The sequence below is a fragment of the Dipodomys merriami genome, unplaced genomic scaffold, assembly GCF_024711535.1.
Source record: "Dipodomys merriami isolate MVZ:Mamm:240054 unplaced genomic scaffold, mDipMer1.0.p SCAF_848, whole genome shotgun sequence".
NCBI classification, from domain to species: Eukaryota; Metazoa; Chordata; class Mammalia; order Rodentia; family Heteromyidae; genus Dipodomys; species Dipodomys merriami.
The window spans coordinates 125187-145290 of record NW_027206455.1 but is presented as its reverse complement, the minus strand read 5'-3'; the positions used below and the strand labels follow the sequence as shown (position 1 = coordinate 145290).

Sequence of the window (20104 nt, the reverse complement as noted above, 5' to 3'; positions counted from 1 at the left end):
CTGATAACAGTTGTCAGTACTAAGCTACATACAAATAGAATGGCAGTCTAGTAACATGGGATTTCAGACTTCACAGGTGTTATTTTGGTGAGGAAAAATAGCTGGGAGGTAGGAGGGGAGGGGATAAATTGAGTGTTTAATAGTGGATATCAAAACTCATATACAATTAGTGTCATTTTGTGTATGGATAGAGGACAGACCAGTAAAACAGTGGCAAGTCTGGAAGTAGGCTTGTATGTGACAATTTAGTATGAGAAATACGGCAACAAGAGCCAAGGGGACACTGGAAGCCAAGCAGCTCACACCTGTGATCAGATATCAAGAGCCTGACATCTGAAGATCACTGTTCAAAGCCAGCCCAGGCAGAAAAGTCCATGGGTCTCATCTCCAGTGAATGATCAAAAAGCCAGAAGTAGAGCTGTGGCTCAAGTGGTAGTGTTTAGCTCTGAGCAAAAATAACCCCACAGGGACAGTGCCCAGGCCCTGAATTCAAGCCCCATCTCTCTCTCTCTCTCTCTCTCTCTCTCTCTCTCTCTCTCTCTCTCTCTCTCTCTCTCTCTCTCTCTCTCTCTCTCACACACACACACACACACACACACACACACGAAATCTGCACTATTATTGAATCACAAAAAGGATCACCATTTGTTGAAGATACGCTCTGACATTGTTTCTGTGAAAATGAGCCAGGTGCTGGTGGCTCACACCTGTCATCCTAACTTCTCAGGAAGCTGAGATCTGTGGATCACTCTTCAAAACCAGCCCAGGAAGGAAAATCCGTGAGACTCTTACATCCAGTGAACCACCAAACAGCTGGAAATTGGGCTGTGGCTTGAGTGGTAGAGTGCCAGCCTTAAGCAAAAAAGCTAAGGGACAAATACACAGGCCCTGAGTTTAAGCCCTAGTACCAGCATTTAAAAAGGGGGGAAAGGGGCGCGCCTGGGGAGGTGGATCAGTGGTAGAGCACTTGCCTTGCATGCATGAGGCCCTGGGTTCGATTCCTCAGCACCACATAAGCAGGAGCAGAAAAAGCCAGAAGTGGCACTGTGGCTCAAGTGGTAGAGCGTTAGCCTTGAGCTGAAAGAGCTAAGGGACAGTGCCCTGGTCCAGAGTTCAAGCCCCACGACCGGCAAAAAATAATAAAACTAGATAAGGAACTGGAGGTACGGCTCATGTAGCAGAACCACCAAGAGGCACTGAGTTCAAGTACTGGCACCAAAAATAAAGTATCAAAACCACACCAATTACACACAGAAAAAAACCACCAAGAGACATAGAAGTGATGTAATCCTTGAAGTACCTTAACATCTATGGGGTTTTTATTTATTTTGTTAGTCCTGGGGCCTGGGCACTGTTCCTGAACTGCTTTTGCTCAAGGCTAGCACTCTACCATTTCCAGCTTTTTCTGTGTCTGTGGTATTGAGGAATCAAACCCAGGGCTTCATGCATGCATGCTAGGCAAGCACTCTACCACTAAGCCACCTTCCCAGCCTACATGTGTTTTAGAAAGATCCCTTAATCCACATTGTTGGACTGAGAGCAAGTACTCAGATGAACTGCTTTGAATTTCATACATTGAAAAAAAGTTCAATTAGCCGGGCGCCGGTGGTCTAGCCTATAATCCTAGCTACTCAGGAGGCTGAGATCTGAGGATCACGGTTCAAAGCCAGCCCAGGCAGGAAAGTCCATGAGACCCTATCTCCAATAAACCACTCAGAAAACTGGAAGTGCACTGTGGCTCAACTGGTAGAGCATTGGCCTTGAGCTGAAGAGCTCAGGAACAGCACTCAGGCCCAGAGTTCAAGCCCCACACCCGACCAAAAAAAAAAAATGTTCAAGCCAGGAGTTGATGATTCATTCCCATAATCCCAGCTGCTCAGGAGGCTGACATCTGAAGATCACAGTTCTAAGCCAGTGCTGTGATACTCTCTTCTCCAGTTAACTACCTAAAAAAAAAAAAAAAAAAAAAAGCCAGAACTGGAGCTGTGGACCAAGTGGTAGAATATCAGCTCAGGGACAGCACCCAGACCCTGAGTTCAAGCCTTAGTACGGGCTGACACACACAAGTTCATTTTCTCTTTCACTCTGTAATTCATAGTCATTGTAGAGAATACTGCAATTTCAAAGTTTAAAAGAAAATAAAGACTGGAGACTGGTGTAATAGCTCATGTGGTAGAATGCCTTCCTAATAACTACAAGGCCCTGAGTTCAAATCCCAGTACCACCACTAAAAATTATATGTATGTATGTATATGTATGACATACATGCATTATATAGAAGTATATAATGTATATATGTATATATTACATAATATACATATAGATATATATCTATATGAACATATATGCTATGATAGTATGTCTACTACATATTATATATAATACATTATATATAATTAAACCTGTATATAATTATATAGAATATGTAGTTACAGGTTGTATATAAATTTTGTATATGTAAATATATTAATATATTATTTTACATATATTTTATATATTACATATAATACATTTATAATATATTCAGGTATAATTTATATCATATTTTTATATATTATATACTACATGTCAGATACAAATATATTTATATTTATACACAATATGTATGTTATATACTACCAACAGTATACGAATACATATATTAAATATAAGTATGTAGTATAGTATATATACTTTATATACATATATATATATACATAATTGGTCCCGCCCCTGCCCTGGTCCCGCCCCTGCCCTGGCCTGTGGGCGTGGTGGCCCGGAGGGGCGGGGCGGAAATGCCTCTGAATCTGGGCGGCGGTGGGCGTGGCCGTGGGCGTGGCAGCCGGGCGGCCCGGAGGGGCGGGGCGGAAGCTTGTCTGAATCTGGGCCGCGGTGGGCGTGTCCGTGGGCGTGGCAGCCGGGCGGCCCGGAGGGGCAGGGCGGAAGCGCGTCTGAATCTGGGCAGCGGTGGGCGTGGCCGTGGGCGTGGCAGCCGGGCGGCCCGGAGGGGCGGGGCGGAAGCGCGTCTGAATCTGGGCCGCGGTGGGCGTGGCCGTGGGCGTGGCAGCCGGGCGGCCCGGAGGGGCGGGGCAGAAGCGCGTCTGAATCTGGGCCGCGGTGGGCGTGGCCGTGGGCGTGGCAGCCGGGCGGCCCGGAGGGGCGGGGCGGAAGCGCGTCTGAATCTGGGCCGCGGTGGGCGTGGCCGTGGGCGTGGCAGCCGGGCGGCCCGGAGGGGCGGGGCGGAAGCGCGTCTGAATCTGGGCGCCGCCGCGACCCGTAGCCGGCGGCCGGAACATGGCGGCCGCCCTGGACGTCCACGTCCGCATCTGCAACCAGGAGATCGTCAGGTTCGACCTGGAGGTGAAAGCGCTGATCCAGGTAGGCTCCCCCGGGACCCCCTGCGGGACCCCGGCCTGCGGGCCGCCTCCGCGCTCGGCCCGGGCTCGCAGCCTGCGTCCACTGCCCCCCCCCCCCGCCGCGGACCGGAGGGGAGACACCCCGCGACCCACCCCGCCCGCGGGCGAGGCCAGCCCACCCGCTGGCGTGTGCCTCAGTGGTGAAGCGCCCGGTTAGCAGGTGCAAAGGCCCTGGGCTCAGTGGTGAAGCGCCCGGTTAGCAGGTGCAAAGGCCCTGGGCTCCATCCTCAACACATGCACACACAGGAGGAAAGAAAGAGAGGGGAAAGGAAGGGGGGAAAAGGAGAAAGGGGGGGGAAGGGGAAAGGGGGGGGAGGAGAAGGGAAAGACAAGGCAAAGGAAATGGCCGGGCAGGGCATGGTGGCACAAGCCTGGAATCCTAGCACTCAAGAGACTGAGACAGGAGGGTCATGAGTTCAAGGCCAACTGGGCTACATAGCAAAAAGCCTAGCTTGAAATAAGAAATAACAATGAAACGTTTTGTCAGGTAGGGGTGATCCACGCCTGTCCTCCCAGCTACTCAGGAGGCTGAGATCTGAGGATCACTGTTCAAGGCCAGCCCAGGCAGGAAAGTGCGTAACTTATCCCCAGTGAACCAGCAACAAGCTGGAAGTGGGGCTGTGGCTCAAGGGGTAGAGCGCTACCCTTAAGCAAAAAAGCTCAGGGACAGCGCCTGGGCCCTGAGTTCAAGCCCCATGACTGGCTTAGTTAATGATCATGCCCACCCTTTAAAAACAACAACAAGGTTGTCTCTTTTTTTTTTTTTTTTTGCTGGTCCTGGGGCACTGTCCCTGAGCCTCTCTGTGCTCAAGGCTAGCACTCTTACCACTTGAGCCACAGCAGCACTTAGGGCTTTTTCTGTGTCTGTGGTACTGAGGAATCGAACCCAGGGCTTTATGCATGCTGGGCCAGCGCTCTACCACTGAGCCACCTTCTCGGCCAAGCTCACCTTTTTGCATCACTTATCTGAGTTGCCCAGGAGGCCTTCTGCATCCTCTTGCCTTTAGTGGAAAAGAGTGACGAAACCAGGTTATTGTACTCTTAGAGTGCTACAGCTTCTCTGCTAAATGCCTTACACAGACATATGATCTTGACCTAGGTCATGTGAGAAAACTGAGGCACAGAGAACTTAAGCAACTTTCTCAAGGGTGCACAGCTCTGATTAGCTCCCGCCAGGATTTGAATTCATAAGCCAAGGTCTAACACTTGGCCCTAGTGATTCTGAATTGCTCTCCAGACATGCATTTTTATTCTGCCCCTAGCATGTCTGTAAACATTGTGAGTCATCACAGATGGTTTGTCAAAGGCAAACGAAGTGAATCTGTCTTAGATTGCCAGCAGCTTTAGCATCTCAGTTTTCAAGTCGGAAGGATCTAAGTTATAGCTTTGCAGTTTGGATATCGATTCTTGCTGGATGTGTAAGTGCTGCCTGGATGGCATATTGATCAACATGAGGCACTGATAATTAAAATAGGTCAAGACAGACATCGTGTGTCTGTGTGCACACACGTGTATACACGTGCATACTAAATTGCGCTGCTGGCAGTCAAGCCCAAGGTGTTTTACACACCAGACAAGCACTTGACTACTGAGCCACCTAACAACGATGCTCTGTTTGCTCACATTAAAGGAAGGTGAAAACGTTATGCATTCACTGGTGGTTCCTGCTTGTCATCCTAGCTACTCAGGAGGCTGAGATCTGAGGATCGCTGTTCAAAGCCAGCCCGGGCAGAAAATCCTCATGAGACTCTCTCCAATGAATCACTCAAAAACCGGAAGTGGAGCTGTAGCTAAAGTGGTAGAGTCCTTGCCTTGAACAAAAAAGTAGCTCAGAGACAGCATCCAGGCCCTGAGTTCGAGCCCCACAAACAGAGGGGGTAGGGAGGATGAAAGAGATACAAGGATCGGGGTTCAAAGCCATCCCAGGCAGAAATGTCTGTGAGCCTCTTATCTCCAGTAAGCCACCAGAAAGCCAGAAGTGGGGCTGTGGTTCACTTGCCAGAACTCTAGTCTTGGAAAAAAAAAAAAAAAAGGCTAAGGGACAGTGCCAGGTGGACCAAGATCCTCCCATCTCAGCCTCCCGAGTAGCTGGGATTACAGGCGTGAGCCACCACACCCAGCTTCAGTCCATTTTCTGTCAAGTCCATTTGAAGTCCTTTTATGTCAAGTGGGGATGACGCTTCTCTCTCTCTCCCATTTCTTCTAGGATATTCGCGATTGTTCGGGACCCTTAAGTGCACTTACTGAGCTGAACACAAAAGTCAAAGAGAAGTTCCAGCAGTTACGGCACAGAATACAGGTAAGTGTGGCTGCGGGTCTCCAATGCCAAGGACGCATAACAGGGAAGGGCTCCTGGGTATCTTCCCACGTAGGGCTTCAGATGCCAGCCGGACGCAGTGGAAAACATTGAGACAATAAAGGAGCCCGTCCCAGCCTGCTCTCCAGGTACTGATTACTCAGGCCTTTCGGTGCAGATTGGATTTGTGTGTGTGCTCGTATGCTTGAACTCAGGGCTGGGCACTATCCCTGAGCTTTTGTGCTCAAGGCTGGTGCTTTACCACTTTAGCCATACCTCCATTTTTAGCTTTTTTGGTGGTTCATTAGAAATAAGAAGTTCAGCCAGGCAATCCTAGCGGAGGCTGAGATCTGAGGATCACCGTTTGAAGCCAGCCTCCGCAGAAAAGACCCCATGAGCCTCTCATCTCCAGTTAACCACTCAAAAACTGGTAGTGGATCTGTGGGTCCAAGTGGTAGAGCGCTAGCCTTGAGCAAAAGAGCTCAGGGACAGCGCCCAGGTCCTGAGTTCAAGCCCCAGTGACCGACAACAAAAATACTAATAATAATTTCATGGATTTTCCTGCATGGGCTGCCTTCAGACCTGATTTTCAGATTTCAGCCTCCTGAGTAACTAGTATTACAAGTATTAACTACCAGGCACTGGTTAGATCACCAGCTCAGATTGGAATTTTTTTTTTCCCCCAGTCCTGGGGCTTAAACTCTTGGTCTAGACACTCTGAGCTCTTTTTGCTCAAGACTAGCACTCTTATCACTTGAGCCACAGTGCCACTTCTGGAATTTTCTGTGATTCATTGGAGATAAGAGTCTTAACGGACTTTCCTGCTCAGGCTGGCTTCAAACCGTGATCCTCAGATCTCAGCCCCCTGAGTAGCTAGGATGACAGGCGTGAGCCACCAGCACCCGGCTCCAGCGCCAGCTTTCTCCTAGGTAAAGCTTTGCACGCTCTTTGCCCAGACTCCTCCTTTCTGTTTCGCATCTGACTTCAGCTAGGGTGTTGGTGCCATCTGAAAATGCAGTGGTGGTGTTTCCATGCTGCTCCCTCAAGGGTGCGTGGGTCCCAGGGAGTGTCTTCTGGTGGGTGGGGTCCCCCAGGCTCACTGCATGGGCCAGAGCTGTGTTCTCTTCCAGTGACATCACCCCAAAAGCAGTTACTTTGTTGTTGCTTAGAAGTACAGACAGTCTGTCCCAAAGTTGGTAGAAAAGCTAGCCAGTTGAGCCAGGCAAAACAATAGTGCCCTTGTCTTACGTGCCACCTGGGATATTTTTAGAGAGCAATTTTGAAAACATCCAACTTCGGCTCCAGGCTTCACATTCTGCCTCACTGCACCCCAGCTGATCTTTTGGGTGTTTGGGGTTTTTTCATTTTGTTTTGCTTTTGCCCAGTGCTGGGGCTTGAACTCAGGACCTGGGTGCTGTCCCTGAGCTTCTTTTGCTCAAGGCGAGCGCTCTACCACTTGAGCCACAGCGCCACTTCTGGTTTTCTAGTGGTTTATTGGAGATAGGAGTCTCATGGTCTTTCCTGCCCGGGCTGGCTTTGAACCGCGATCCTCAGATCTCAGCCTCCTGAGTAGCTAGGGTGACAGGTGTTAGCCACCAGCGCCCGGCTTTCAAACCACAATTCTCAAGTCTCGGTCTTCTGAGTAGCTCGGATTACAGTCATGAACCACCACCAGTTCCCAGCTCCTATTGCCTTTTCAAATCTGTGTAATTCGGGCTGGGAATGTGGCTTAGTGATAGAGTCCTAGTCTAGCATGCTTGAAGCTCTGGGTTCAATTCCTTGGTACAACATACACAGAAAAGGTCAGAAGTGGCGCTGTGGCTCAGGTGATAGAGTACTAGCCTTGAGTAAGAAGAGCTCAGGGACAGCGCCCAAACCCTGAGTTCAAGCCCCAAGACTGGCCAAAAACAAAGTAAAAATAAAAGGCCTTCTTGCTCCCTACCCCTCCCGCCTCTCCAGGAGCTGGAGCAGTCTGCTAAGGAGCAGGACAAGGAATCGGAGAAGCAGATCCTGCTGCAGGAAGTGGAGAACCACAAAAAGCAGATGCTCAGGTAGGCAGGGCTCAGGAATGCGATTGTGCCATTTAACACCTAGGCTGGGTGGTCTCTGATGGAGGAAGAGGGGAAGGAGAAGCAACTCGTGGGCAGTTCACAAAAATATACTTCATATTCCATATATTGGGCCTGGGCGCTGTCCCTCAGCGAATGCGAGCGCTGATGTCTCCGGCCCAGGCATAGGAGGGACCAGAGAGGGCTGGGACGCCGGTGATTGGCCAGCAGGGTGCTAGTACTTGGCTCGCGGGTGATTCCCTGTGTGGGGATTGTGTTTGCTCTCCGGAAATCCATCTCGTGGAAATCTCACAAGTTAGGCCACACGCCATCTCTGCAGCACTGCCGCAGTGTCGTGTGCTCACGTGACCCTTTTTTTCTTTTTGTCTTCCAGCAATCAGACCTCATGGAGGAAAGCCAATCTTACCTGCAAAATGGCGATCGACAACCTAGAGAAAGCCGAGCTTCTGCAAGGAGGAGGTCCCCTGAGGCAAAGGTAGCCCCGCTTTTGTGTCTCTCCGGCCTCGGAACCCCAGAACCCCTGCTCCTGTGCACAGAGCATCTCTGCCTTTGAGCCTGACGTTGGTTCTTAACACCATTGAATGCATAAGAGCTTTTATTTACTTTCTTGTGTAGTAGTCCTGGGGCTTGAACTCAGGGCCTGAGCGCTGTTCCTGAGCTCTTCTTACTCAAGGCTAGTACTCTATCACCTAAGCCACAGCGCCACTTCCGGTTTTCTGATAGTTCATTGGAGATCAGAGTCTCATGGACTTTCCTGCCTGGCCTGGCTTCGAACTGTGATCCTCAGATCTCAGCCTCCTGAGTAGCTGGGATGACAGGCAGGAGCCACTGGCGCCTGGCCGTAGTAGATTTTGAAGTCTGAAAGAAATCTGTGGCTTATTTAAAATAAATGGGTAAAATCAAAACCTGAATTCCAAAATGAGAAGTCTGTATTTAATCTTATTGCTCATTTTTGCCACACCATCTCCCCTATTATCTTCCTTCCATATTGTTTAGAGCGAAAGCCACACGATATGTAGACTTCATTGTCCTTTCGTTCTTGTAGTAGTATTACAACAGCGCCCGCTTGTTTTAACACTCTTAAACGTGAGTTCAGTGTGTGTGCTGTTCCATTGTGTTAGCCAGCCGTGTTATGCACAGTAGCAGGGCTTAGCACATGAGGCTGCACCCATATTTGGGGGAGTTCTTTTGAGGGATGCTCCCTAAGATTATTGGCTTATTATTTTCTGAGATTTTGAACTTTGGGGTTTTTTTGGGGGGGATGTGGGACTTGAACTCTGGGCTGGGCGCTGTCCCTGTGCTCTTCAGCTCAAGGCGAGCGCTCTACCACTTGAGCCATGGCACCACTTCCAGTTTTCTAGTGCTTCAGTGGAGATAAGAGTCTCACAGACTTTCCTTCCCGGGCTGGCTTTGAACCGTGATCCTCAGATCTCAGCCTACTGAGTAGCTATGATTTCAGGTGTGAGCCACCGGCGCCCGGCTGAGATTATGAACTTTTTTTTGGGGGGGGGGTTCAGTCGCGGGCCTGAATCTGGGCCTGGGCGCTGTCCCTCAGCTCTTCAGTTCAAGGCTAGTGCTCTACCACTTGAGCCACAGCACCACTTCCGGCTTTTTGTTTTTTCCGCTTGTGTGGTGCTGAGGAATCAAGCCCAGGGCCTCATGCATGCAAGGCAAGAGCTCTACCACTGAGCCACCTTCCCAGCCCAGATTATGAACATTTTTAAGACTCTATGACTTGCTTTCCAGACAGCAGCCCCAGTTTCTGTTCCATCTTTGCAGTCCACAAAAGCCAGAGCAGATCATTTAAAAATAGCGGAGTATGGTGGTGCTCACCTGTAATCCCAGCACTTGGGAGGCAGATGCAGGGAGATTGTGTGTTTGAGGCCAGCTGGGCTACATGGGAAATTCCAGGCCAGCTTTAGCGGATACGTGTATCAAGAAATTATCAGCCAGGAGCCTGTGGTTCACACCTGTCATCCTAGCTACTCAGGAGGCTGAGATCTGAGGATCACGGTTTGAAGTCAGCCTGGGCAGGAAAGTCCATGAGACTCTCATCTCCTCCAGTTAATCACCAAAAAGCCAGAAGAAGCGCTGTGGCTCAAGTGGTAGAGTGCTAGCTTCGAGCACAGATTGGCTCAGGGACAGCGCCCAGACCCAGAGTTCAAGCCCTAGGACCAGCAAAAAAAAAAATCTCAAAAAATAAGAGCAGAGAAACTACCACGAGGTGATAGGAGGTAGGTAGGTGGAAACATGAGGTGCCATTGAGTGGTGAGCTTTATAAAGGGAATTGTCTTAGCTCTTAACTTAATATTGATTTTATTTATATATATGCACACATATATAATTGTATTGTTACTAAGGTGATGCATAGAAGGGTCAACATTTTCATAAGTCAAGTAATGTGTACATTATTTTGGAGGTTTTTTTTTTTTTTTTGGTTAGTCCTGGGGCTTGAACTCAGGGCCTGGGCGCTGTCCCTGAGCTTCTCTGTGCTCAAGGCTAGCGCTCTATTACTTGAGCCACAGCACCACTTCCCGCTTGCTTTTTCTGTGTCTGTGGTGCTGAGGAATCGAACCCAGAGCTTCCTGCATGCTAGGCGAGCGCTCTACCACTGAGCCACCTTCCCAGCCCTCCTTCCTTCATTTCTGTACTCTCCTTTGCCCCCCCCCAAGACAAAAACAAAAAATTCCAAAGCAGCAAAACAAAAGATAACACAACACCACTACCACCAACATGAGCAAAACGTAAAAGCGTGTTTGCGATCCAGCTTCTGCCCGGGACGGCACGCATGCGCCGTTGGTCCCTCCGAGCTTGGCCGGCCCCACTGAGCGCGATGGGATCCAGGTCTACCAGTTGTTGACGTGGCTTCTCTCCCCTCTGGATCTCCAGGAAAACCACCAAAGAGAGCCTGGCCCAGACCTCCAGCGCCATCACCGAGAGCCTCATGGGGATCAGCAGGATGATGTCACAGCAGGTCCAGCAGAGCGAGGAGGCCGTGCACACGCTAGGTAAGGCCAAGCCAGGAGCAGGAAGCGTCTCCCAGAGTCGCCCGAGTGGCCGTGGCCCAGCGCTTCCACACCTCTGATGCCCCCCCACCGTCGGTGAGGTCATCGCGGGTGGGGTGACGTCAGCAGGGGGTGATGTCATCCGTAGGGGTGACGTCACAGCTGCATAGCTGTCAGGAAGACTGCTCGGATCTCAGTTTAAAAGCCAGCCGGCACTGGTGACGCACACCTGTAATCTTAGCCACTCAGGAGGCTGAGATCCGAGTATCACTGTTTGAAGCCAGCCCAGGCAGGAAAGTCTGGGAGACTCCTAACTCCAATGAGCGGCCAGAAAGCTGGAAGTGGAGCTGTGGCTCAAGTAGTAAAGCACCAGTCTTGAGCAAAAAAAAAAAAAACAAACAACTAAGTAAGGGATAGCACTCAGGCCCTGAGTTCAAGCCCAAGGACCGGCACAAAATGTAAAAATAAGCCCATGGCCCACACCTGACATCCTAGCTACTCAGGAGGCTGAGATGTGAGGATTGAAGTTCAAAGCCAGCCCGGGCAGGAAAGTCCGTGAGACTCCTATAATCTGATTAACCACCAGAAAACTGGAAATGGAGCTGTGGCTCGAAGTGGTAGAGCCCTAGCCTTGAGCACAAAAGCCCAGGGACAGCGCCCAGGCCCTGAGTTCAAGCCCCAGGACTGGCAAAAAAAAAAGGGGGGGTGGGGAGTGAATTTAAGGAAACTGAAAAACGTAGAATACGAGAAGAGCCCGCGGGGGGGGGGGGGGGGGGGAGGGGTGGACTTTGCTGGGTGCATTCTTAACCCAGTGCCGGGGGCGGGGCGTGTGGAAGGACCGCCCCCTTTGGGGCGGGGCCTGTTCTGGGGGCGGGGCCAGGCGGGGCCGCCCGGCCCTCTAAAGCGGAGGCCGGGTCCCTCCCGCTCCCGCTCCAGCCAACTCCTCCCGAACCATCCTGGACGCCAATGAGGAGTTCAAGTCCATGTCGGGGACCATCCAGCTGGGCCGCAAGCTCATCACCAAGTACAACCGCCGCGAGCTGACCGACAAGCTCCTCATCTTCCTGGCGCTGGCCCTCTTCCTCGCCACCGTGCTCTACATCGTCAAGAAGCGCCTCTTCCCCTTCCTGTGAGCCGGGACCCCCGGACCCCGCCGCGCTGGACGCCCGCCCGCGCCCCGAGTCCCTCCTGAGGCCGAACCAAGCCCGATCTGGGGCCGGGAAGGCGGCTCCGTGGTACAGCGCCGGCCTCGCGCGCACAGGAGGCCCCGGGTTCGAGTCCGCAGCGCCACAGACACAGAAAGGGCCGCGAGCGCTCAAGCCCCGGGACGGCGCCCAGGCCCCGAGCTCAAGCCCCGGGACGGCGCCCAGGCCCCGATCTCAAGCCCCGGGACGGCGCCCAGGCCCCGATCTCAAGCCCCGGGACGGCGCCCAGCCCCGATCTCAAGCCCCGGGACGGCGCCCAGGCCCCGATCTCAAGCCCCGGGACGGCGCCCAGGCCCCGATCTCAAGCCCCGGGACGGGGGGAGGAAGGGCGATGGACGATGGGACTCGCGGTGATCCCAGAATAAACTCGCATGTGTCTCATGGGGTGACGCGGCTGCTTTAGGAAGCCAGCCCCTCCCCCCCAGCGCGAGTGCGCATGCGCGCCAGCCCGGGGCTCAGCTTCCCGGCGCTCTGCCCCGTGAGCCACGCCCCCCTGCTTCACGGTTTTGCCAGAGAGTCTCATGAATTTTTCCCGCCCAGCCCGCACATGCCTCCAACGACTGCTGGGCACTGCGCGTGTGCGTGGCGAGCCCGGCCTGGCCCCGCCCTCCCCCCGCCCGGCCCCGCCCTCCCCCGGCCCTGCCCTCCTTCGCAGCCCCGCCTTCCCCCGGCCTGGCCCCGCCCTCCTTCGCAGCCCCGCCTTCCTCCCAGCCCGGCCCCGCCCTCCCCCGGCCCGGCCCCGCCCTCCTTCGCAGCCCCGCCTTCCCCCCAGCCCTGCCCCGCCCTCCTTTGCAGCCCCGCCTGGCCCCGCCCTCCTTCGCAGCCCCGCCTTCCCCCCAGCCCGGCCCCGCCCTCCTTCGCAGCCCCGCCTTCCCCCAGGCCTGGCCCCGCCTCCCCCCGGCCTGGCCCCGCCCTCCTTTGCAGCCCCGCCTTCCCCCCGGCCTGGCCCCGCCCTCCTTCGCAGCCCCGCCTTCCCCCAGCCAGGCCCCGCCCTCCCCAGGCCTGGCCCCGCCCTCCGCAGCCCCGCTGGGCCTGGGGCTGGGGCTGTGCGGCCCGGGCCTCCCCGGAGGTCCCCAGGCTGAAGCCATGCCACGCCGAGGCCCCGGCCGGCCTCAGTTCTGCCGGCCACGTCCCAGGCCTCAGTTTCCCCGTCTGTAAAATGGGGAAGAGCCCAAGTGGAGGCAGCTGCAGAGTCCAGTCTGTAGGCTGAGGGCTGAGGGCCGCAGCTCGAGGCCGGCCGGACAAGCCCCCGAGACTCGGCTCCAGTTCACCAGCGCGAGGAGGAGGTGGGGGTGTGGCCCACGCGGTGGAGCACCAGCCCCGAGCGAAAAGCCAGAGTGCCGGGCTCCCGCCTGGATGCTGGCGGCCACGCAGCAGGCCGAGGTCGAGGATGGCGGTTCGAAGCCAGCCCGGGCAGGAACGTCCGGGAGACTCCAGCGAACCATCAGCAAACAGGGAGCGGCGCCGTGGCCCAAGGGGTGGAGGGAGCGCGGCCTGGACTGGGGGACGGCGCCCGGGCCCGAGCTCAAACCCCACGACCGACGACACGTTAATAAATAAAAACCCACAGATCAAGCGGAAGGCTTACAAACGGGTGTGAATGGTTATACACACACACGCTGTGTGATCTTTTTTGGTCAGTCCTGGGCCTTGAACTCAGGGCCCGGCGCTGTCCCTGAGCGGCTTCTGCGCATGCCTAGCTCCACGGCGCCGCTTCAGCTTTTCTTTCTTTTTTCTTCTGTGATTAATGGGAGAGAAGCGTCTCCCAGCCTTCCCTGCCCGGGCTGGCTTCGAACCACAGTCCTCTGCGATCGTCCAGGCGCGAGCCCCCCGCGCGCCCGGCCGCCTGTGTCACCCACCCAGCCTGCACCGGCCCGGGGGCCGGGGGCCGACCCCGATCCCAGCGGACCTCCGACCCGGGGGCGCAGGCGCCGACCCCGATCCCAGCGGCGCGGGCCTTTCTCCCCAGCCGGCGTCCAGATGGGCCGCGCCCCTCCCGGTCCAGCCGCAGCCGGTCGGCAGCTGGCCCTCGTCAAGTCGCCTTTTCCTGTCTTAACACTGCGCTCCACGACTTCCCGCTAACTGTCAGCATCTGCGCAGTCAGCAGGCGCGGCCCGCGCTCCCCCCCAGCCAGGCGGAAAGGCCCCCGCCCCTGCCCGACCCCCGCCCCCTGCCCCGCCCCCGCCCCCGGCCCCCTGCCTCGCCCGCTGCCCCGCCCCCGGCCCGGCCCCCTGCCTCGCCCGCTGCCCCGCCCCCGGCCCCCGGCCCCCTGCCTCGCCCGCTGCCCCGCCCCCGGCCCGGCCCCCTGCCTCGCCCGCTGCCCCGCCCCCGGCCCCCGGCCCCCTGCCTCGCCCGCTGCCCCGCCCCCGCCCCCGGCCCCTGCCCCGCCCCCGCCCCCGGCCCCCTGCCTCGCCCGCTGCCCCGCCCCCGGCCCCGGCCCCTGCCTCGCCCGCTGCCCCGCCCCCGGCCCGGCCCCTGCCTCGCCCGCTGCCCCGCCCCCTGCCCCGCCACGCCCCCTGCCCTGCCCCCGGCCCCGCCACGCCCCCGCCCCCTGCCCCGCCACGCCCCTGCCCCGCCCCCTGCCCCGCCACGCCCCTGCCCCGCCCCCTGCCCCGCCACGCCCCCTGCCCCGCCACGCCCTTGCCCGCCCCCTGCCACCCCACTGCCACGCCCCCTGTCATGCCCCCGCCCGCCACGCCCCCTGCCCGCCCCCTGCCCCGCCACGCCCCTGCCCTGCCCCGCCCCGCCCCCTGCCCCGCCACGCCCCCTGCCCGCCCCCAGCCCCGCCCCCTGCCCGCCCGCCCCGCCCCCCTGACCCCCTGCCCCGCCCGCCCCGCCCCCTGCCCCCGCCCGCCCCGCCCCCCTGCCCCCCCCGCCCCCTGCCTCCCCTGACCCGCCCCCTCACCCGCCCCCCTGCCCCGCCCCCTGCCCCCTGACCCCCTGCCCCGCCCGCCCCGCCCCCCTGCCCCCCTGCCCCGCCCCCTGCCCCCCCTGCCCCCTGCTCCCTCCCCCCTGACCCCCTGCCCCGCCCGCCCCGCCCCCTGCGCGCCCCGCCCCCTGCGCGCCCCGTCCCGCCCCTGCCCCGCCCCCCCGCCCCCCGCCCGCCCCGCCCCCTGCCCCGCCCCCCCGCCCCCCGCCCCCCCTGCCCCGCGCGGGCCCAGGTTTAAAATGTCCTGAGCAATCTCCTCCCCCCAGGCTGGCCGCCATCCGCAGTCCGGCCATCAGGGGGCAGTGTGCACACGCTCTGCTCTGGACACCTGCGTGTGCGTGTGTCTTTGTGTGCGTGCGTGCATGCGTGCGTGCGCGTGTGCGTGCGTGCGTGTCTGTGTGCGCGCGCGTGTGTCTGTGTGCGCGCGTGTGTGCGCGTGTGTGTGTCTGTGTGTGTGCGTGTGCGCACGTGTGTCTGTGTGTGTGCGCGTGTGTGTGCGTGTGCGCGCGTGTGTCTGTGTGTGTGCGCGTGTGTGCGCGCGTGTGTGCGTGTGTCTGTGTGTGCGCGCGCGTGTGTGTGTCCGTGCGTGTGTGCGCACGCGTGTGCGTGCGTATGTGCGTGTGTGCACGTGTGTGTACACGCATGTGTGTGCACGCGTGTGCGTGCGCGCACGTGTGTGCGCGTGTGTGTGCGTGTGTGCGTGCGTGTGTGCATGTGTGTGTGCGCGCGTGTGCGTGCGCGCGCTTGCTTTGTTTTGAATTATATGTTTAGGGGCTGGGTGGTCGAGTGTGGCCTCGCATGCACGAAGCCCTGGGTTCGAGTCCTCAGCACCACATAAGCAGGAGAAGCTGCCGTGGCGCTGGGCTCGCGGGGCGGAGCGCTCGCCTGGAGCCACAGCCGCGCAGGGACAGCGCCCAGGCCCCAGCCCAGGCCCCAGCCCAGGCCCCAGCCCAGGCCCCACAGCCCAGGCCCCACAGCCCAGGCCCCAGAGCCCAGGCCCCAGGACTGGCCACACCCCAGGCCCCAGCGCCAAGGCCCCAGCCCAGGCCCCAGAGCCCAGGCCCCAGCCCAGGCCCCACAGCCCAGGCCCCAGAGCCCAGGCCCCAGAGCCCAGGCCCCAGCCCAGGCCCCAGCCCAGGCCCCACAGCCCAGGCCCCAGAGCCCAGGCCCCAGCCCAGGCCCCAGCCCAGGCCCCAGCCCAGGCCCCAGCCCAGGCCCCAGAGCCCAGGCCCCAGCCCAGGCCCCACAGCCCAGGCCCCAGCCCAGGCCCCAGCCCAGGCCCCAGCCCAGGCCCCACAGCCCAGGCCTCAGCCCAGGCCCCAGCCCAGGCCCCAGAGCCCAGGCCCCAGGACTGGCCCCACATCTGCTGCATTTGATATTATGACTGCATTCTCCCCCCACCATTCCCCTGTCCCTCTACTCACCTCCCCTTGGTTTGGGGGTGTGCGTGCGTGTACGTGTGCACCAGTACTGGGGCTCAAGCTTGGGGCCGATTACTGTCCCTTAGCTTTTTTCGCTCAAGGTTGGCGCTCTACCCCCTGAGTTACACCAACGCTCCTGGCCTTTGGGTGGTTCTCGGGAGAGTCTCCCGGACTGTCCTGTCTGGGCTGGCTTTGAGCCGTGATCCTCAGACCCCAGCCTCCTCAGTGGCTAGGATGACAGCTTCTAGTGGTAGCATTTGGGGTGTTGTTCTTGTTTTTTGGTGCCGGTCCTGGGGCTTGAACTCAAGGCCTGAGCCCTGTCCCTGAGCTGCTTAGCGCAAGGCTGTTGGTTTTACCACTTGAGCCACTGCTCCGCTTTTAGTTTGGGTTGTTTTTGTTTTGCTGGTGTTTCAGTGGAGAATCTCACAAACTTTCCTGTCCGTGCTGGCCTCCGATCTCAGCCTCCAGAGTAGCGAGGCTGTCAGGCGCGAGCCACCAGCGAAAGCCATATTTTCCTCCATTGCCATTTCTCCCCGCTCAGCTCCCAAAGTCCTGCCGCCCTTCCCCTGCCCACCTGAACCCAGAGGAGAAGAATTCTCTTTTTGGCACCCATGGTGCTAGGCAAGAAGGTGCTAGAAATGACTTATGGAGATGACTTTTGGGGGGAGCCTTCTAGATGCTTCCAAGAAGGAAAAAAAAGGGGGGGAGAGGGGAAAACATAATTTTATTAGTTGAAGTTTTGGTTTGTTGGTTTTTAAGACACTAAAACAAGTTGCTTTTTTCTTCCAGAATGACTCCTGGGTTTCCATGGACCCCTGCCCTGGCCGGGGGGGGGGGGGGGGGGGGGGGGGGGGGAGGAGGAGGGTTCGCCTAGTCTGTGCTATTTTCCTAGGCCAGAGCAGAATAAAAATAGCAGGGACTAATCTAAGAGATAGAAGAGTGGAGGCGCTCAGCAGTGTTGTCAGGAGCAAAGGGTTACAGCCGGGGGCTCAGAGGAAGGGTGTGATATCACCCCCCCCAATGTCCCTGCAGACCCCCAACAACAAGCTCAGACCACACACCAGAAGCCCAGGGCTCTGGGTCACCTTGCTTCAATTGTGTGTGTGTGTGTGTGTGTGTGTGTGTGTGTGTGTGTGTGTGTATGTGTGCGCGTGCATACTGGGATTTGAACTCAGGACCTGGCCACTGTCTTTTTGCTTTTTTTCACTCAAGGCTGGTGCTCTAGCACTGAAGCCACACCCCCACTTGCCAGGGGGTTTTCTTGTTTTTGTTTTCGGCTGGTTCACCGAAGCTAAGGGTCTCTTCAATGTGTCTGCCTGGGCTGGCTTTGAACTGCGATCCTCAGATCTCAGCCTCCTGAGTAGCTAGGATGACAGGCGTGAGCCACTGGCGCCCAGCTCTGATTTTGTTTTTGTGGAAAGGCATGGGTTTTTGTTTTGTTTTGTTTCTGACGATAAAAGAATGATATGCTCTTATTTTAATGCTGAAATATTCTACAGGCCAAAACAATGAAAAAAGACAGGAAAATCCACTCTCCAGCAAGAAGCACTAGCACCTAGTAGGTGCTCATTAAACAAAGCCTGCAGCCCTTAGAAGCTTTTCTGGTTTGTTGCTGTTGTTGTTTTTGCCAGTCCTGGGGTTTGAACTCAGGTCCTGGGAGCTGTCTCTGAGCGTCTCTTGCTCAAGGCTAACACTCTACCCCTTGAGCCACAGTGCCACTTCCAGCCTTTTCTGTGTCTGTGGTACTAAGGAATCGAACCCAGGGACTTCATGCATGCTGGGCAAGCACTCTACCACTGAGCCACCTTCCCAGCCCTTAGAAGCTTTTCTGGATGGCAGATTCTTGACTTCCCAAGTTTTGCTCTGTCCGACAAGGTGATGAGATGCAAAAGAGCAGGTTGAAGTTTGGAAAGCCATTTTAAGGAAGTTAGGGGGAACCTGGGGGGGGGGTTGGCATTCTCCAGGGAGGGAAACATTCCATCACATGCCCCATTTCTCCCCTCCCCCCCCCAACGTGGAGCAGTGACATTCCCCAAAGACACAGCACCACGGCCCAGAAGCCAATGCAGGATCTGTGCCCGGGCAAAGCGATTTCCACAGCAAGGTAATATTTCCACCCGTCTTTCAGTGTCGCGCTCTGGTTACTCAGCGTCGCCGACTTCAAACATTTGTGGCAGGAAGGGAAGCGACGGCTGTCTGCAGACAGCGCCTCTGGACGCCATCAGAAGCCATGGCGGTCACGTGACCCCGGGGACAGACAGACAGACACACACACACACACACATGCACACATGCACACAGTGCAAGGAGCAAAATCATCATTATTAACTGCTTTCTCAGCCAGAATCCCTGCAAAAGGCCAGCCCAAAGATTCTCTAGGAGCTACCAGTGACACCCCAAAAGTACCTCCAGCTCCTTCTGACCTAGAGGGAGCCCTGGCCTGCAGCTGCTGATGTCCCAGAATGGGACCCCCCAGATGCAGACCAGAGACCCCCCCCACCTGGGCAAGTGGGACCTTAGACACTCTGACCTTGAGACTTTCCACAGCTGACCTAGGAACTCTGACCTCCAGTCTCTGATCAGAACGACCTTGGCCTTAGAGATCTGACCTTCAAGGCTGTGACCTTAGAGACGCTGAGCCTGCATTTGGCGACCTTAGAAGCCCTGACCTGAGTGCCCTGACCTTACACACCTTGACCTTGACACTCTGACCTTAGGGAAGGCACCCAGCATGGAGGGCTGATTTGGGGGGGTGATTTGGGGGGCCCTGGGACAAACCCACTGCCCCGTGCAAATGGTCACCCAACCTGCCGTCTCTGGGGGGAGCCCTGTGTGCCCCGAAATGACACCAAGCAGCCCAGGTGACGATGCAGGCCGCGTTCTGGGGACAGCCTCGCGGGGGAGTCTGGGAAGGGGCCTGGAGCCCGCAAAGCCCGGCCATGGCCTCTGCACACAGCAGCCACCCGCGAGGACTAAGCGCAGCACATGGTGGAAATCTCAGGATCTTTTTCCCCCTGGTTTTGTTTGCTCAGCAAGTGATTTGAGTCACGGGATGCGATGCTTCATCAGCCAAATGCATAAGCGAGGCTGGGAAGGTGGCTCAGGGGTAGAACGCTGGCCTAGCATGCATGAAGTCCTGGGTTCGATTCCTCAGTACCACATACACAGAAAAAGCCATTAGTGGTATTGTGGTTCAAGGGGTAGAGCACTAGCTTTGAGCTGAAGAGCTCAGTGCCCAGGCCCTGAGTTCAAGCCCCAGGAAGTTCAGGATCAGGAAGCCCCCAAAACGAAAAATCCAAAATAAGTAACTGGAAAGCAGAATCAAGTTGTGATGGGGGGGAGGGATGGGGGGGACACAGGGGGGTCTTCATAGATCCAGGAGAGTCTCAAGAGATCCAGATGGGATCATTGAATGCTGATTTCCAGGAGGGGAAAATGTTTTCTGGAAGTTTCTTGGAGCCCTGTGGAGGAGCAGCAGGACCCGCCCCCCCCCAGCTGGCATCTGCATGTCCTTTGTGGAAAGGTCTGAGCTGCGGGGCTGGGAGATAAGGCTGGGCTGGGCTGGGCTGGGCTGTGTGGTGGCGATGATAATGGCGTCCCCGGAGCCGGGCCGGCGCTGGGCCAGCGGGGTAAATATAGAACCGCGGCCGATGGCCGGGGTGACAGGCCAGGCCCCCCACCCCGGGAATATCAGGACATTCCACCTTCCCCTTCTGCTGCTCCAAAGGGGCCCAAGTGCCCCGGGGAGGGGACAGAGCGGGGCTCTTACAAGATCATCGTGTAA

At 57.0% G+C, this 20104-nt stretch overlaps 2 protein-coding genes across 2 annotated transcripts; both read left to right on the top strand.

Annotated features, from left to right (window-relative positions):
• Positions 1-3229: 3229 nt before the first annotated feature.
• Bnip1 (BCL2 interacting protein 1) lies at positions 3230-12351 on the top strand. The gene is made up of 6 exons (XM_070011871.1): positions 3230-3357; positions 5602-5694; positions 7651-7742; positions 8134-8235; positions 10650-10768; positions 11702-12351. The coding sequence occupies exons 1-6, from the start codon at positions 3274-3276 to the stop codon at positions 11896-11898; spliced, it is 687 nt and encodes a 228-aa protein (XP_069867972.1). The 5' UTR covers positions 3230-3273; the 3' UTR covers positions 11899-12351.
• A 1366-nt stretch (positions 12352-13717) lies between these two features.
• On the top strand, positions 13718-20104 carry LOC138820211 (uncharacterized). Its single transcript, XM_070011873.1, has 3 exons — positions 13718-13984; positions 14101-14694; positions 20048-20104. The coding sequence occupies exons 1-3, from the start codon at positions 13718-13720 to the stop codon at positions 20102-20104; spliced, it is 918 nt and encodes a 305-aa protein (XP_069867974.1).